This window comes from Loxodonta africana, chromosome 2 (assembly GCF_030014295.1).
Source record: "Loxodonta africana isolate mLoxAfr1 chromosome 2, mLoxAfr1.hap2, whole genome shotgun sequence".
Taxonomy (NCBI): Eukaryota; Metazoa; Chordata; class Mammalia; order Proboscidea; family Elephantidae; genus Loxodonta; species Loxodonta africana.
In genome coordinates this window covers 215021488-215040783 of record NC_087343.1, presented here as the reverse complement: position 1 = coordinate 215040783, position 19296 = coordinate 215021488, and the positions used below count along the sequence as shown (strand labels likewise).

At 41.4% G+C, this 19296-nt stretch overlaps 1 protein-coding gene across 4 annotated transcripts in view; it reads right to left on the bottom strand.

Annotated features, from left to right (window-relative positions):
- MORC3 (MORC family CW-type zinc finger 3) overlaps positions 1–9454 on the bottom strand; it is a 47970-nt gene extending 38516 nt beyond the window's left edge. For 3 of the 4 annotated variants that reach the window (XM_064279447.1, XM_064279444.1, XM_064279445.1), the window contains exon 1: positions 9328–9454. In XM_064279447.1, the coding sequence (XP_064135517.1) occupies positions 9328–9366 (39 nt within the window). In that variant the 5' untranslated portion in view covers positions 9367–9454. Of the gene's footprint in view, positions 1–8829; positions 8946–9327 lie in introns of those variants that run through there. The other variant, XM_064279446.1, reaches the window with a different exon arrangement.
- Positions 9455–19296: the final 9842 nt, after the last annotated feature.

Genomic DNA, 19296 nt, shown 5'->3' with positions numbered 1-19296 from the left:
CATTAAGAAAAAACGGCTGTTCATATATCTAGACATAAGCAACTATTTTCAGCTATTCTTAATAGTGAATATGTCATTCATTAGCTAGAAAGAAAAACACCCTTGGACAGGCAAAAGAGATACATGTACACATGCACGTGCGCACGCGCGCACACACACACACACAATGGAGCCAGACTACCTAGGTCCAAATTCCAGCTCTGGTATTTATTAGGTGTGTGATCTTGGGCAAGAAGTTTAACCTATATACCTCAGGTTTTGTCATCTGTAAAATGAGGATAATAACAGTACTGGCTTATCAGGTTAAGAGAGTTAAACGACTTAAAAATTTGAAAGTGCTGAGAATAACGGTTGGAACATATTAAGCATTGTAAGTGTTGGTTAAAAAAAAAAAGAAAGCATCCCTTTAAAGGTACAACTGAACTTATATATGTACTTGGAAGTAATTTCCTTCCAGCACCCACATCCTCAACATGAGTAGACTGAGGTGGAAATCTGCCTAATGGGAAGCTTGTCTGTTTTGGTCTGGCTCTAGGTAAAAAAAAAAAAGAGAGGGGGGCGGTGGGGCTAAAGAGTTTGAATTTATATAACCTGCAGAGCCACTATAAAGACACAAACCAAATAGTATAGGGTCCCCCAGGTAAAACTAAATTTGCATTCACAATAAAAAAAATAATAATAAAAATTAAGGATACAATCCACTGTGAGAAAATGCTAGAAAAATAATTAAAAAAAAAAATGCTAAGACCATGCAGATTTTTAAAGAATCAACAAAGTTACAATTTAAAAAGTTATTTAAATATAAAACTGTTTAAACGTGGAGGCCTGAACATGGAGTTTTTACCTCTGTTCCTTCCTGAAAGCATCCTCAAATAATTTTTAAAAGGCCTAAATCCAAAACAACAAAAAAGAATTAGAGAAGTGATAGATAACAGTATACAATATGGACGGTAAATTTAGAAAATGGAAGGCACAGACTAAAATGAAAACTGATTTAATGGACTGGAAAGACCTAAATCCAAAGTCTATGGCGATGGGAAAGCCAGCAAGAACCAAGCCAGTAACCTTGGCAGAACCCCAGAAAGGCTCAGGAATTTGACATCTGTGCCTTTGAAGTCAAGGGTACTAGGTTGTATGAAAACAAGATTGTTTGAAAATCTTTAAACGAACCAATTAAATCTATCTACAGAGAAATATTAGAATAAAGACAAAAAAAATGTCTTAATGTTTGGGGAAAAAAAGAAATGCAATTAAGATCCAACAGGCCTGGCTTAAAAGTTTGCAAACTGCCATCCAAGTTATAACTACTCTCTATTCACCTGGAGGAACAGAGGAAGAGAGTCAGGAATAGGAGGAGGAAATGGAATGCATGGCTAATTGCCATGAACAACTGCCTCCTTTGCCATGAGATCAGAAGAACTGGTTGGTGCCAGGCTGCCATTACTGAACATTTTTAGCAAGATTCTACAGAAGAATCCTGATCAAAAGGGGGAAAACATGGACCAGAATTTCATATTCCCATGGAATCCAGGCTTTCTAGAGCCATTGAAGCTGTATGAAACCTGAAACTATTCCTGAGATAATCTTTAAACCTTAAACCAAAAACATTCCCTGAAGTCTTTAAATCCAAAAAGAACCCGTTGCCCTCGAGTCAGTTTTGACTCATAGAGATCCTACGGGACAGAGGAGAGCTGCCCCAATGAGTTTCTGAGGAGCTGGTAGATTCAAATTGTCAACCTTTTGGTTAGCAGCTGAGCTCTTAATCACTGTACCACCAGGGCTCCAAACAGTAGTTTAGCTTAATTAGTAAAGAATGCCTGCCTTGAGCATTGTGCTCTTTTAAAGATCTATATGGGATCAAATTAACAACAGCAACTCAAAGATTAGATAGGAAGCTTTGGAGAGGGGGACAGTGAGTTTATACAAATGAAGGAGGAACAATTCGGAAAAGGAGGAGAACGGTTGCACAACTTTAATATAATCAATGTCACTGAACTGTACATGCAGAAAATGCTGAATTGGTGTGTGTTTTGCTGTGTGTAACTTCAACAGCAATTAAAAAAAAAAAAAAAAGATTCCCCTTTCTTTCACCCTGAGCAGGCTTACAACTACCCTTGGCGACGCTGTAGATGACTGGAGGTCTGTTCTCTGGAGACGTTGATGATGGTATACTCTGGACCCCAGCGAGAGTTTAAAAGGCAAGTCAACAAACTGAATGAGATATACTTAGACCCTGCCAAGCTTCCAGAAGAGCTAACAGCCAGGACTATACAGGCCACAGCAGGAGAATAGATGTAGAATTCCTCTCTGAAAAACTGACTGTGATTTCTAAAAGTTCTATTTGGTTCTTTTACAATTCTGTCTGCTCTTTCTGAATAGCATCTTATATTGGTTTTTCTCATTTTCTAAAAATTGCTTTTAGAATGTTTTAACGCTACTTTAAACATACTAAACATTTCCATTCTTGAGGGTCTACAGATACTATTTGTTTGGGATACCCTTGAAGTAGAGAAGATACATTTTCTCTAGTGTTTTAACAGTAAAGTAGAGGAAATATATTCTCTAGTTTGTTTTAGTATAGCTGTATAAGCTGTGACTAATCTCTAGTCTTTGAAAAATGGCACAGGTTCTGTTCAAGATATAGCTGAGCAACCTGTTCCACTCCTAACAAGCATGACCGAGCTTTGTTTTGCAAACTGTATAAACTTTAACAGAAGTCAAATGTTATCATGAGAGTAGAAGTAATTTAAGTAAGTTTGATCATAGACTGCTTAATTTTAGTTCTGAAATTCTCCCCAATTAGACCCACTGGCATCTCAAAATTGAAAATGTCCTGTGATCCTAATACCTTGCAACATGTTTTCCCCTATTCAAAAACGGGTGATTGAGAGCTTGACATAACTAACGCCATAATGATGCTCTAAGTAATCTGCATTTTTTATTGCACCAGCTGCACTGGTCTCTTCCAAAACGGTGTGGAGCTGTCTCAGCTCCTGTGGCCTTGGTCTCTCTTCTCTTCTTTGTTCTCTTGAGTAATGGCCTTTAGCCGCCAAGATGGCAGCTAGGAAGGTTGCCTGGCGCTTTTGACCTGCAACTTTCTTGCTCCTTATCTCAGTCAGAGTGGACTTGGCAGAGCAGTTCCACTAGCTGGGAGACTCTTACGTAAGTTTTTTTCAGCCTGTTACATACAGATTACAGACCAGATGTCTGACATGCATATCTTTAGCATAATAGTTTCTTGTAGTTGTTTTGTGATGTATAAGACCATCTGTGGGCTAGGTGCTTAAAAACATTAGGTAATCCTTACCTTCCCCCTATAAAACCCTCCCGTTAGCCCTTTAGAGTTAGACAGAATTTGGGAGAAATTTAACCCCCTCTGTCTCTTGGACACCAGTGTTCAATAAAGCCCTCTTGCTGCTTACCTCCCCGTCTCAGTATTGGCTTTGGCGCAGGCGGCTCGAATCCACGATTTGCGGTAACACCCTCAACAAAATGCCCAGTCCCTTTCTATCTTGATCATGTAACAGTGAAGCCCACCAAAGGACTAGCTTTACTGTATTAACACATTTCGGTCAAGCTTTTAGTATCTCATTTAGAAGTGTGAGCAGAAAGCTAACCATCTGCAGACATCTGAGAAAGTCTAAAATTATAAACAAAATAACCCACGGGAAAACATAAAAAAACTTCAAAGATACTGTGACTAATATACCTAGTGATAAGAACTAATATTTTGTCTGTTAGTTACCATAAAGTTGGCTCTGACTCATGGCAACATTACTTATAACAGACCAAAACACTGCCAGGTCCTGCACCACCTTATGATCACTGGAATGTTTGGGTCCATTGTTGCAGCTGTTGCGCAGTGCCTTCCAACCAGGGGGCTCATCTTCCAGTGATACGACAGGTAATATTCTGCTGTGATCCACAGGATTTTCAATGACTAGGGAGCATTAAAAAACATTTCAGAAAGTAGGACAGTATTCTCATTAAAAATATAAGAAAAAGGCAGGAGATAGAGTTGAGGAAATTTCCCAGAAAAAAAAAAAAGCAAAAGAGAAGGAAAACAGAAAAGGGAAGAAAAACAAAGAGGGAAGAAATAGTCAAATAAAATTATTCCAATCTAAAAGACTTGAGTTTCTGGGTTAAGTATCCCATACAATGAAGAGAAAACAAAGCATGTCTTCAAAATTGTGAAAGAAAATAATTTCTAATCTAAAATTATAAACTCAGCCAAGTTATAAATCAAAAAATGAGCAAAGGTAGTATGAACATATTTTCAAGAAATGACAGCAAAAATTTTCTTCCCATGTACCCTTTTCTAAAGAAGCTACAACTGAGGGATGTGTCCCACCACTAACAATAACAAAAATAGGATTTACTGAGTGCCCTTTTTATTTGTATTTGCTGATTTAATTTTCAAAACAACCCTTGGAAGTGAGTATGATTATTATTGCCCAAGGTCACATGGCCAGTTGTTAGTCAGGATTGGAACCCGGGGAGACTGGCTCTGGAGTCCAAGCTCTTAGACATGAAGCTATAGTGCCTGCCAAGGGAGTAAACTAAAGAGGAATATGTAAGTAGGTGGAGACACATGAAGGGGGAAGGAAATTTCCAAAAGAATGGTAAAGGGAGGTTCTCAAATCACAACTGAGCCAATGAAACTGACAAAATACTGGGTGTGTTTGAACACATCTGGAAAAGATTTTCTAGTTTTCTGGAAGTTTAGATGAAATAGTGATGAGTACAAAGAAAAATTAAGCAAACAAAAACAAATCAATTATTAACTTCAGGGAAAACAAAAAGCTATACAGGAAAAGAAAAAGCAATCATAGTACAATGGTTGGCTGATTCGTGAATTAAAGGTGTCAAATAAGAAAACAAACCCAGACTTAGAGAGTGACTTTATTCACAAAGAAAGAGTATTGCAAGGGTGGAGAGGGACTATTGAAATAAGGGAGAGGTCTACAGTAATAGGGGACACCTCTGACTTTAAGATCAGTAAGCTTCTAAAGAGTTAGGCAAAAAGAGTTTTTCTTTTATAGAGATCAAACAAGGCTGGGAAAAAAACCAAGTGTGAAGAAGTGGGACGAACAAGGTAAGGTGATCAGATAGTAAATCAGAGAAGGTTTTACACTGAGGCCAGCCTATTCGCCAGGTGAGGCCCTCCCTTAAGGAGGGGTATGTACTGGCTAGGCTGAGCATGGACCAAAGTCCAGGGACTTGGGGAAGGCAAAAAGCTTAACCAAAGTTTGGTGAACAAACTGTTCAGAACTTGGAGGGTCTGTGTCTGGCCTGCAGCCCTAATGATGCAGTGAGTAAAGTGCCTGGCTGCTAACCAGAACATTGGTGGTTCAAACCCACCAGCTGTGCCACAGAAGAAAGACGTGGCAGATTCACAGCCTGGAAACTCCATGGGGCAGTTCTGCTCTGTCATATTGGGTCCCTATGAGTTGGAATTGACTCAACGGCAACGGGTTTGGTTTTGGGTGTCCGGCCTTGTCACAGGTGAACAAGAGGGCATCTGTAACTTTTATCCAAGTCATATGGGAAGAGAGGTTATCTGCAGTAAGCCATTTCTGGAACATAAGGGATGGGGGAATTTTTTTAGCCACCACCGTTTTCTAGGATCACAGGGTTCAGGCAAGGTTCACCACTGTCAACAGTTAGAGTAACGATAAATCATATAGTAATCAACAACAACAACAACAACAAGTGATGTAAGCATTGGAAGGACAGGAGGAGGTCAAAGAGTATGTGTACGTAGGCATTTGTCAGGCAAACTCTCATCTTCCACAGTAGGATTTCTGAAATAACAAGTGGTATAAGCATGTTACTTAGAAACATGGAAGTAAAAAGCAAAACTTGGAATCTCTTCTCATATAACTATGTCAGAGCCATACATAAACAAGCATGGCTATGTTCCAATAAAATTTTATTAATGGAAAATGAAATTTGTATTTCACACAATTTTCATACATCATGAAATATTCTTCTTCTTCTGATTTTTTTTCCAACTCTATGGCTCACAGGCCACACAAAAACAGGTGGCTGACCAGATGTGGCCCAGCTGTAGTTTGCCAGCTCCTGTCCTAAAGCAAATAGATTGGCAGAAACATTGTCCAGAAGCTGCAGGTAGGAGATATCTGTCAATGATGTTCCAAATGACCCATATAACCCACAGAGAAAGATCCAGCACATGGACCTCTGCTACAGCTGAAAGCCAGCTAACAAGTACTGCTGGTCTCTTAGGACTGTTTTGACCCTTATCTCTACTCCCTCTCTCACTTCAACCTTGAAGAGCAAGAGACAGCACTGTGGTGGGGGAGGGGGGTGGACAAGGAAGGGAAAAGATAACCGAAGAATCAAAGGGCAATAAAAGTGAAGAAACCAACTTACTCCTTTTCCCTGCTACAGGTTTGTGGGCCTCAGTTTGACCCAAGCTGGGAAGTGAGGAGGTGGGGAAGAAAGGAAGAGGGCTTTAAACATTGCAAACAAACCAAAACCAAACCCGCTGCCATCGAGTCAATATGGACTCACAGGGACCCTATGGATTAGAACTTCCCTGTAGGGTTTCTAAGGAGCACCTGGTAGATTTGAACTGCTGACCTTTTGGTTAGCAGCCGGTCAGCAGCCCTGCCACCAAGGCTCCAAATGTTGCAATACCGGAGGCTAACTGGAAAAATAGGATCTACAAAGATTCACCCAGGTGTGGGAAAGAACATTTAACAAACAGTTTGCACTGACTGCTAATCACTGCTAAGGTTGGTGGTCAGACAAAAGGCCAGCAATCTTCTTCCCTTAAGATTACAGTCAAGAAAACCCCATGGAGGACCATGGTCTCAGGGAACATCTAGCTCAATTGGTATAACACAGTTTATGAAGAAAAATGTTCTACATTCTACTTTGGTGAGTAGCATCTGGGATCTTAAAAGATTCTCAGTGGCCATCTGAGATACTCCACTGGTCTCACCCCATGTGGAGCAAGGGAGAATGAAGAAAATCAAAGATACAAGGGAAAGATTAGTCCAAAGGGCTAATGAACCACAACTACCACAGCTTCCACCAGACTGAGTCTAGCACAACCAGATAGTGCCCAGCTACCACTGACTGCTCTGACAGGATCTGTGCAGAGCTGGAGAAAAATGTAGAACAAAATTCTAACTCACAAAAATAAAAGAAAAAAAAGACCAGACTTACCAGTCTGACAAAGACTGGAGAAACCCTGAGGGTATTCCGCCCCCCAACACACCCTTTTAGCTCAGTAATGAAATCGCTCCTGCGGTTCACCCTTCAGCCTAAGATTAGACACACCCATAAAAGAAAATGAAACTAAGGGGGCACACCAGCCCAGGGGCAGGGACTAGAAGGCAGGAAGGAACAGGAAAGCTGGCAATAGGGAACCCAAGGCCGAGGATACTGCTGTTATGTAACCAATATCACAAAACAATGTGTACTAGTTTTTTAATGAGGGGCTAGTTTGTTCTGTAAACCTTCATTTAAAGTACAATTAAAAAGAAAAGAAAACCCCATGGAGTAGTTTTATTTTGTAACACATGGGGCTGCCATGAGTTGGAATCAACTCCATGGCAATCAATGACAACAAAGCCAGCAAGCAGTAAGAAAGAACTGTGCCAGCAAACCTCTAAAACTGAAGCACTTGGCATAACAAAATGGCTGACGTGAGGTCTGAATCAAAACTCCATTTTGTTGCAGGCTCCTGCTTCTGCATTTCTGAGAATGTAACCTTGACTTCTCATTCATAGCATATGGTCATGGGCCTCTGGCTAGGTGGGACCACAAGACCCTGGCTCTCTATCAATCTTGTTTAACAGGCCTGGCTCTTGCCCCAGGCTACTCTTAGCAAATAAGGGTGGGGGTCAGGAACGCAATTGTAGCAGGAGTTTACTCAATACGTTGCAGGAAGAAGGTAGTTGAGCTGATGACATAAACTTGGCCAGGAGACCATCAAGCACTTCCCTTCCCCATTTTTACTATAAAAGTCCACCTCTCTCCCTCCATGTTTGGGAGCAGTTGGTGGGTTCTTCTCTGCCCCATGTTTCTCCAATTCTCGAATTGTATTACTCTCAACAAATGTCTCTGCTTTTACTTTAACAGCAAGTGTTCTTACTCTTTGTCAGAATAAAGTTGTTCCCTGTATTCAATAACCTGTGTTATGTAACCAACAGATCTGCATCTAGAATACGGAAAGAATTCTTATAAATCAATAAAGACATTCCTCCCCCCCCCAAAAATAGAAAAATGAGCAAAGGATATGAACAGAAAATCAAAAAACCAAAAAAGAAAACACAAGAGTAATAAATGTGAGAAATGTTCAACTTCACAAATAATCAAGTAAATCCAGAGAAAAACATCATGGCACACTCATCAGACTGGAAAAAATTTTAAACGGACAATACCAAGTGTTGATAAGAATGAAAAAAGTCAAGGGCGGGTGCAGTACCTCAAGGAATCATTACCATTCGAATGTTAAATGTAGGGACTGGAAATCTCTTCAGCGGTAGTGGATACTTTTTAGCACTAACAACACCAACTGCTTTAACGCAGAATAAAACTTTTCTGGGATAATCAGCTGACAAAGCCGCTCCCACATTTCAAGACTCATGTGGTGTGACCGCTCCCTACGACAGAGACTCGTAAAGACATGAAATGCTGAAAGATTTCCAAAAACTCGAGACGTCCCCACACAGAGGCAATGGAAGGGTTAGAGAAGAAACAGGAGAGCTCGGTGATCTTAGTGATTGGGCCTGATGGCTTCAAGTGGATGCGAAGTGGCAGAAATTTAAACGGATTAGGAAGACTCGTCTCTACCTGGTTCACCCCGCGAGCGGCCCCTGAGCTCCGTCCCGCAGCCAGGAGGTCAAGGCTGCCAGGCATTTTTGGCCCAGCCCGGAGCGCCCCGCGGGCCCGCACGTAGGGAGGGTCAAGGCCCCAGGGCAGGCGGGTCGACCCCCCAGGCCTCGCCCTCGGACGACAGCTGTGAGGCGGCGAAAACAGAACCGGGAGGAGGGGCCGCGGCCCCGGCCCGCCCCGAAGCCGCGGAGACAAACAGAAACGGAACGCTGAGAAAACGGAACGCAGCACCGCCCTCGTCGCTCCGGCTGGGCCCTGCCTACCGCCGAACTGCCGGCGCTGCCGAGGCGCTCCGCCGACGGCAGCGAGATGGCGGCCCCCTCCCCCGACCCTGCCTCGGCCCTAGCCGCCGAGCCAGGCCAACGAGTCGCCACCGCCCACTGCCGGCCCCCCCTCGCTTGCCCGCCTGCCCGCCCTCCTGGGATACGGCCCGCTCCACCCCTCGCGGCTGCTCACCGCGCTGAGGCGGATCCCGCTGGGTGGCTGCGCCGCCATCTTGAGCGAGCTACAAAGCCAGGACCGGCCTCCGCCGCAATCCGATTGCGAGGCGGCTGGGGCGACGCAGTGGGACCTGCGGCGCCCCACCCACTTCCGGGGCGGAGCGCCCATCTGATCCGCCCACTCGCTTCCGCCTCCAGGCAAAGCCGAATTGGGAACTTGAGTAAAGTGGATTGCCCGCTGGTTACAGAGAGTAGCGTCGGGGAGATGCTCTCTAAGCGCCTGGGCCTGCGGGAGTAAGGCGCATGCGTGAAGTGCGGCGGGCGCATACTGGTCACTGCATTTTAACTGAACCTGAGACTTGAGGGTCCTGAGTTTGAAACCTGCCTCCAACTATGTTGGTGGTTGAGAAGGTGAACTCCAGGCGTTTGACCTGGCTGGACGTGAATTGCATTGTAAAAAGCCATATCTTGTTAACCAGTGCTAGTGTGATTTGAAACCTTATTAAGAAAATTGGTGGTCCAGTGGTTAAGAGCTCTGCCGCCAACCAAAAGACTGGCAGTTCAAATCTATCAGCCGCTTCTTGGAAATCCTATGGGTCAGGTTTACAACTACCAAACCCGTTGCCATCCAGTCGATTTGGACTGAGACCGACCCTATGGAACAGAGTAGAACTGCCCCATAGATTTGAACTGCCACCCTTTTGGTTAGCAGTCATAGCACTTAATCACTACGCCACGAGGGTTTCCTTTACAATTAAGACAGTTATTAATTTATACTTTTTGGATTTACCCTGAACATTACCAGCCTTCATTCTGATAAAAATAGTCCTTCCAAAAAAAAAAAAAACGCTGAAGAATTGATGTCTTGGAATTATAGTGTTGGCAAAGAATATTGAATATACCATTGACTGCCAGAAGAATGAACAAATCTGTCTTGGGAAAAGTACAGCAAGAATGGCAAGATGACTTCTCACACACTTTGGACATGTTATCAGGAGGGACCAGTACCTGGAGAAGACCATTATGCTTGGTAAAACAGAGAGTCAGAGAAAAAGAGGAAGACTCTCAATTAGATGGATTGACATAGTGGCAGCAACAATGAACTCAAGCATAAGAGTAATTGTGAGGATAGCAACAGGACTGGGCCGTGTTTCATTCTGTTATTCATAGGGCCACTGTGAGTCGGAACCAACACAACAGCACCTAACAACACAACATAAAATGGACAATAACCAAGTAAGGAACATGCTTCTTACAGCAATCAAGTATTTGAGATCAAATGGGCAACACATGCCTGAAAACAAAGATGAGAAGGCAGGAAGGGACAAGAAAACAGGGTGAATCGAACCGGGGAACCCAGGATTGGAAGGGAAAGGGGGAGAGTGCTGACACAATTTGGGATTGCAACCAATGTCAAGAAACAATTTGTGTATAAATTTTTGAATGAGAAATTAATTTGCTCTGTAAATTTTACCTAAATCACACACACAAAAGTCCTTTCAGTCATGTATAGTGTCGACTTTGATCAGGGCATTGGGATATAAAAATGAATACAAGGGCTGTCAAATACTGCACAAGGTAAAGAAAAGAATGAAAAGTGTCTGAAGATTAAAAAAAAAAAAAAGTGTTGTGTTTTTATGATTGTTGTTAGGTGCCACCTGGTGGCCTCATAGGGACCTATATAACAGAACAAAATGTTGCCCAGTCCTGTGGTATCTTCATGATTGTTGGTATGTTTGAGCCCATTATTGCAGCCACTGTGTCAGTACATTGAGGGTCTCCCTCTTTTTCACTGACCCTCTACTTTACCAAGCTTTACCTTTACTTCCCCAGCAACTGGTCTCTTCTGAAGGCATGTCCAAAGTAAGCAAGAGACAAAGTCTTGTTATCCTTGCTTCTAAGGAGTATTCCGGCTGTTTCTCCAGGATAGATTAGTTCCTTCTTCCAGCAGTCCATGGGCTATTCAATATTCTTTGCCAACACCACAATTTGAAAGCATCGATTTTTCAGTATTTTTCATTTATGATTGCAAAAGTAATAAATTTTCTTTGTAAAAGTCCAAATAATACAGAAATATAAGACAAAATTTACCCCAATTCTTCACCAGAACATATTAACTATTTGGTATACAGATATACCTTGGAGATACTGCCTTTTTAGGTTCCAGACCACCACAATAAAGCGAATATCTTAATAAAGCAAGTCACATGAATTGTTTCCCTGTGCATATAAAAATTATGTTTATACTGTAGTCTATTAAGTGTGCAATAGCATTATGTCTAGAAAATGTATATACCTTAATTAAAAAGTACTTTATTGCTAAAAATGCTAACCATCGTCTTAGCCTTCATTGAGTCATAATATTTTCGCTCTTGGAGGGTCTTGCCTCAATGCTGATGGCTCCTGACTGATCAGGGTGGTGGTTGCTGAAGGTGAGGTGGCTGTGGCAATTTCTTAACATAAGGCAACAATGAAGTTTGCTGCATTGACTGACTCTTCCTCTGGATAGCCTAGGCAGCCAGGAGCTGCTTAGCTGTTATCAAGCAAGACCTACCATTCCCCTCCATTATCAAACAAAAGTTTAAGTGATAGTGCTGGGTGTGGCTCAATTAGCAGTTGCTCAGACCAAATGGAACCTGCCCCCTCCTGTACCTTGTCCTCAAAGCCCTGCCTGTAGCTCAAGCCTGTCAAACCCAGTTTACTAGCCTACAAGCCAAAGGGGGAAAAAAATTGTCTTACTGCACCTTGTACCATCATAACGTATGTAGTCCATAATGTATGTTCTTCCCTGTGAGAGATTGTATAAAAGGTTCTGCCTCCCTTTGTTCGGGGAGCTTGATTTGAGGTATACACATCCTTGCCCCTTGCCTGCAAGCTTGCAATAAACTCTTCCTCCCTCCTCTCCTCAGAGTGCCTTTATTAACAAGAAGCCACACGTAGCAGGACCTGCTTTGGGTAACGCTTTCACGGAAGATTTCTCTGTAGCATGTGATGCTATTTGATAGCATTTTACCCACAGTAGAACTTCTTTCAAAACTGGAGTCAGTCTTCTCAAACCCTGCTGCTGCTTTATCAACTAAGTTTATAGAATATTCTTAATCATTTGTTGTCATTTCAACAATGTTCACAGCATCTTCACCAGGAGTAGATTCCATCTCAAGAAACCACTTTCTTTGCTCACCCTTAAGAAGCAACTCTTCATCTGTTAAAGGTTTATTGTGAGATTGCAGCAATTCAGTCACATATTCAGACTCTACTTCCAATTCTAGTTCTCTCACTACTTCTGCCACATCTGCAGTTACTTCCTCCACTGAAGTCTTGAACCCTTCAAAGTCATCCATGAGGGTTGGAATCAACTTCTTCCAAACTCCTGTTAATGCTGGTATTTTTACTTCCTCCCATGAATCATGAATGTTCTTAATGGTATCTAGAATGGTGAATCCTTTCCAGAAGGTTTTCAATTTACTTTGCCCAGATCCATCAGAGGAATCACCATCTATGGCAGCTATAGCCTTATGAAATGTATTTCTTAAATAATAGGACTTGAAAGCCAAAATTACTCATTGACCTATGGGCTACAGAATGAATGATGTATTATCAGGCATGAAAACAACATTAATCTCCTTGTGCATCTCCATCAGAGCTCTTGGGTGACCAGGTGTGTGATCATTAAAGTTGTGTGTAGACTTGGCTGAGCCATGATCCTCAGTGGTTTGGCAGTTATGTTGTAGTTTGGCAGTCGTATAATGATGTAATCACCTCCATGATGAGATCTGATATAATGTGATCACCTTCATGATGAGATCGGCTGTGAGTAGCTGGTCAACTAAAAGGGAGTTCCCTCGGGGGTGTGGCCTGCACCCAATATATGTGGAGTTTCTGGCAAAGCTCTCTGGCTTTTGCTCTGCTCTGGATCCTGCACTTGGGCCAGCAGCCTGCCATTTTACTTACCAATCTTGGACTCATCAGCCTTCGCAGCCGTGAGCCAGCAGCCTGCCATCTGACCTTGGATCTTGGGTTCATTAGCCCTGCAGCCACATGAGTCAGAAGCCTCCAGCCTGACGCCTGACCCACAGACTTGGGACTTGCCAGCCTCTACAACTGCGTGAGCCATTTTCTTTGTTATAAATCTCTCTCTCGATATATACTGTCATTCAGGCTTTGTTGTTCCACTATATATGGTACAGGGAGAGTATATATGGCATAATTTTTAAGTGCCCAAGGGTTTTTGGAATGATAAATGATCATTGGCTTCAACTTAAAGTCACCACCTGCATTAGCCCCTAACAAGAGAGTCAGCCTGTCCTTTGCAGATTTGAAATCAGACACTGACTTGTCAACTTTAGCTATGAAAGTCCTAGACGGCCATCTGCTTCCAACATAAGGCCGTTAGCTCTACATTGAAGATCTGCCATTTAGTGTAGCCCCCGTCATCAGTTATCTCAGCTAGATCTTCTGGGTACCTTGATGCAGCTCCTACATCAGCACCTACCGCTTCACCTCGCACTTTCACGTTATGGAGACAGCATCTTTCCTTAAACCTCATGAACCCACCTCTGCTAGCTTCAAACGTTTCTTCTGCATCTTCCTCGCCTCTTTCAGTCTTCATAGAATTGAAGAGAGTTAGGGCCTTGCTCTGGATTAGGCTTTATTGTAAGGGAATGTTGTGGCTTGTTTGATCCTCTATCCAGACCACTAAAATGTTCTCTGTATAAGCAATAAGTCTGCTTTGCTTTCTTATCATTTGACTGCTCACTGGAGTAGCACTTTTAATTTCCTTCAAGAACCTTTCCTTTGCATTCACAACTTGGCTGTTTGGCCCAAGAGGCCTAGCTTTTGGCTTTTGACATGCTTTCCTCTCTAAACTTAATCATTTCTAGCTTTTGATTTTAAGTGAGACATTCGACTCTTCCTTTCACTTGAACACTTAGAGACCATTATAGGGTTATTAATTGGCCTAATTTCAATATTGTAGTGTGTCAGGCACTACAATACGGGGTTGTGGGTTAGTGTGTCAGGGAATAGGGAGGCCCGAGGCGAGGGAGAGAGTTGGGAATGGCCGGTTTGGAACAGTCAGAACACACACGTTTATCAGTTAAGGTCGCCGTCTTACACAGACATGATTGGTGGTGCTCCAAAACAATTACAATAGTAACATCAAAGATCACTGATCACAGATGACCATAACAGATATAATAACAATGAAAAAGTTCGAAATATTGCAAGAATTACCAAAATGTGAACAGAAACACGAAGTGAGCACGAGCTGTTGGAAAAATGGTGCCAATAGACTTGCTTAATGCAAGGTTGCCACAAACCTTCAATTTGTAAAAAAAAATGCAGTATCTGAGAAGCACAGCAAAACAAAGTGCAATAAAATGAGGTATGCCTATGCCTGTAGATTACTCCAGACTTCCTATATACTAAATATTATTTACAGTATGAGACAATACCTTACATTTTCTGAAACTTGCTTTTTCATCTTAATATACGTTTTAATTTGAAGCTGGATAGGCGCTCAAAATTTTTTGAATTAATGAATAAATGAAGGCTGAAATGTAAAAACAAAACAAAAAAAACCTGTGTTCTGTTGTCACCTTTGCCACTGATGATTCAACAAATAACATAATGTAAATGACTTAAATAAAAGTTAATGCCATTTGTGATGCTCTAGACTGGGTAATTCCTCAGGTTTCTTCCAGCTTTGATATTTTACCATGTGCATGAGAGGACCCTGAGCAAAATAATATGTTGTAACATTTTTTATATATTGAATGAATATGTCAGCCAAGGATTTTATAATTAGCCAAGTTGACAATTATGGATTAAATCGTGTCCCCTCAAAATACGTGTTGGATTCTTGGTCCTTGTACTTGTGGATGTGATCCTGTTTGGAAATAGGGAGTTTCTTTGTTACATTAATGAGGCCATACTAGTATAGAACCTAAAAACCCAAACCTGTTGCCATCGAGTGAATTCCAACTCATAGAAACCCTAAAGGACAGGGTAGAACTGCCTCGTAGGGTTTCCAAGGAGTGGCTAGTAGATTTGAACTGCTGACCTCTTGGTTAGCAGCCGTAGCTCTTAACCACTGCGCAACCAGAGATCACTTCTGAGTTATAAAAAGACTAGAATGTAATACTTTTTTGCAGCTTGATAATATTCCATTTTATTGATGAACCATAATTTATTTAGCCAATCTCCTAGTGTTGGACATAGTTTGTCTCCAAACTTTTGCAATTATCAATTAAACTACAACAAATAGCTTGTACATAAGTCATTTTGCACATATGCACATATAGCAGATAAACCCTAGCAGTGGAATTGCTAGGCCAAAAGATACATGGATTTGTAATTTTGGTAGGAATTGCCAAAATTCCTCCACAGAGGTTGTATCAATTCATATTCCCACTAGTAATGCATGAGGGATCCTATTTTCTACTATTTCTGACCTCGGTTGCAATGGCAAGTGAATAATACCTCAGAGCCATTTAAATTTTTTCCTCATTGGAAAGTTGAGCATCTTTTTACATGTGTAAGAGTCAATAGTATTTTTTTTCCTGTGAGCTCCCTGTTAATATCTTTTGCCCATTTTTCTATTCCTTTTTTTTTTTGTAGGAATTCATTAAGTACTGGGGAAATTAGCCCATTGTTGTATGGGTCTCAAATAGTTTTCTCTGCTTTCCATTTGTCTTACTTTGGATAAGATGATTCTTGTCGTGCAGAGTTTTTTAAAAGACTATTTAAATACTCATAATTAGTGAATTTTATTTTGTATCTTCTGGAATTTATCTCCATCTAAGAAAGTTCTTCTTTACTCTGAACTTATATGTTTTCCCTTGATTTCTTCTAGTATTTTCATGGTTTCACTTTCTTTTATGCTTAAATCTCTGATCATTTGGGATTTATTTTGGTGAAATATGTGAGAGATGAATCCAGTATATTTTTTCCTTGTTGGTTACCTAGTCATCCCAACACCATTTATTGAATAAGCCATTTTTATGTCCTTCTAATGATTCAAAGGAAACTCTGGTGGCGTAGTGGTTAAGAGCTATGGGTGCTAACCAAAAGGTCAGCAGTTTGAATCCATCAGGTGCTCCTTGGAAACTATGGGGCAGTTCTACTCTGCCCTACAGGGTTGCTATGAGTTGGAATTGACTCAACCGCAACGGGTTATGGTTTATTGATTCAAAATGCCAGTTTTAGTATATGCAAAATTTTCATATGTATTTGTGTTCATTGCTGGACTTTCTATTTTGTTTTTTTGATCTGTTCATTTATACACTGGTACCAACTATTTAACTTTAGTATATATATATATATATATATTTTAATTAACTTGTATTAAGCTTCAAGTGAACATTTACAAATCCATTCAGTCTGTCACATGTAAGTTTACATACATCTTACTCCCTTCTCCCACTTGCTCTTCCCCTATTGAGTCAGCCCTTTCAGTCTCTCGTTTCGTGACAATTTTGCCAGCTTCCCTCTCTCTCTATCTTCCCATCCCCCCTCCAGACAAGAGTTGCCAACACACTCTCAAGTGTCCACCTGATATAATTAGCTCACTCTTCATCAGCATCTCTCTCCCCCTCCCGCTGACCAGTCCCTTTCATGTCTGATGAGTTGTCTTCGGGGATGGTTCCTGTCCTGTGCCAACAAAAGGTCTGGGGAGCATTGCCGCCGGGATTCCTCTAGTCGCAGTCAGACCATTAAGTATGGTCTTTTTATGAGAATTTGGGGTCTGTATCCCACTGATCTCCTGCTCCCTCAGGGATCCTCTGCTGTGCTCCCTGTCAGGGCAGTCATCGATTGTGGCCGGGCACCAACTAGTTCTTCTGGTCTCAGGATGATGTAGGTCTCTGGTTCATGTGGCCCTTTCTGTCTCTTGGGCTCTTAGTTATCGTGTGACCTTGGTGTTCTTCATTCTCCTTTGCTCCAGGTGGGTTGAGACCAATGGATGCATCTTAGATGGCCGCTTGTTAGCATTTAAGACCCCAGACGCCACATTTCAAAGTGGGATGCAGAATGTTTTCATAATAGAATTATTTTGCCAATTGACTTAGAAGTCGCCTCAAACCATGTTCCCCAGACCCCCGCCCCTGCTCCGCTGACCTTTGAAGCATTCATTTCATCCCAGAAACTTCTTTGCTTTTAGTCCAGTCCAATTGAGCTGACCTTCCTTGTATTGAGTGTTGTCTTTCCCTTCACCCAAAGCAGTTCTTATCCACTGATTAATCAATAAAAAAACCCTCTCCCTCCCTCCTTCCCTCCCCCCTTCGTAACCACAAAAGTATGTGTTCTTCTCAGTTTTTACTATTTCTCAAGATCTTATAACAGTGGTCTTATACAATATTTGTCCTTTTGCCTCTGACTCATTTCGCTCAGCATAATGCCTTCCAGGTTCCTCCATGTTATGAAATGTTTCACAGATTCCTCACTGTTCTTTATCGATGAGTAGTATTCCATTGTGTGAATATACCACAATTTATTTACCCGTTCATCCGTTGATGGACACCTTGGTTGCTTCCAACTTTTTGCTATTGTAAACAGAGCTGCAATAAACATGGGTGTGCATATAGCTGTTCGTGTGAAGGCTCTTGTATCTCTAGGGTATATTCCTAGGAGTGGGATTTCTGGGTTGTATGGTAGTTCTATTTCTAACTGTTTAAGATAACGCCAGAGAGATTTCCAAAGTGGTTGTACCATTTTACATTCCCACCAGCAGTGTATAAGAGTTCCAATCTCTCCGCAGCCTCTCCAACATTTATCATTTTGTGTTTTTTGGATTAATGCCAGCCTAGTTGGTGTGAGATGGAATCTCATCGTAGTTTTAATTTGCATTTCTCTAATGGCTAATGATCGGGAGCATTTTCTCATGTATCTGTTGGCTGCCTGAATATCTTCTTTAGTGAAATGTGTGTTCATATCCTTTGCCCACTTCTTGATTGGGTTGTTTGTCTTTTTGTGGTTGAGTTTTGACAGAATCATGTAGATTTTAGAGATCAGGCGCTGGTCTGAGATGTCATAGCTGAAAATTCTTTCCCAGTCTGTAAGTGGTCTTTTTACTCTTTTGGTGAAGTCTTTAGATGAGCATAGGTGTTTGATTTTTAGGAGATCCCAGTTGTCTGGTTTCTCTTCATCATTTTTGGTAATGTTTTGTATTCTGTTTATGCCTTGTATTAGGGCTCCTAGGGTTGTCCCTATTTTTTCTTCCATGATCTTTATCGTTTTAGTCTTTATGTTTAGGTCTTTGATCCACTTGGAGTTAGTTTTTGTGCATGGTGTGAGGTATGGGTCCTGTTTCATTTTTTTGCAAATGGATATCCAGTTATGCCAGCACCATTTGTTAAAAAGACTATCATTTCCCCAATTAACTGACACTGGGCCTTTGTCAAATATCAGCTGCTCATACATGCATGATTTATATTTGGGTTCTCAATTCTGTTCCATTGGTCTATGTGCCTGTTGTTGTACCAGTACCAGGCTGTTTTGACTACTGTGGCTGTATAATAGGTTCTGAAATCAGGTAGAGTGAGGCCTCCCACTTTCTTCTTCTTTTTCAGTAATGCTTTGCTTATCTGGGGCTTCTTTCCCTTCCATATGAAATTGGTGATTTGTTTCTCTATCCCCTTAAAATATGACATTGGAATTTGGATCGGAAGTGCGTTATATGTATAGATGGCTTTTGGTACAATAGACATTTTTACTATGTTAAGTCTTCCTATCCATGAGCAGGGTATGTTTTTCCACTTAAGTATATCCTTTTGAATTTCTTGTAGTAGAGCTTTGTAGTTTTCTTTGTATAGGTCTTTTACATCCTTGGTAAGATTTATTCCTAAGTATTTTATCTTCTTGGGGGCTACTGTGAACGGTATTGATTTGGTTATTTCCTCTTCGGTGTTCTTTTTGTTGATGTAGAGGAATCCAAGTGATTTTTGTATGTTTATTTTATAACCTGAGACTCTGCCAAACTCTTCTATTA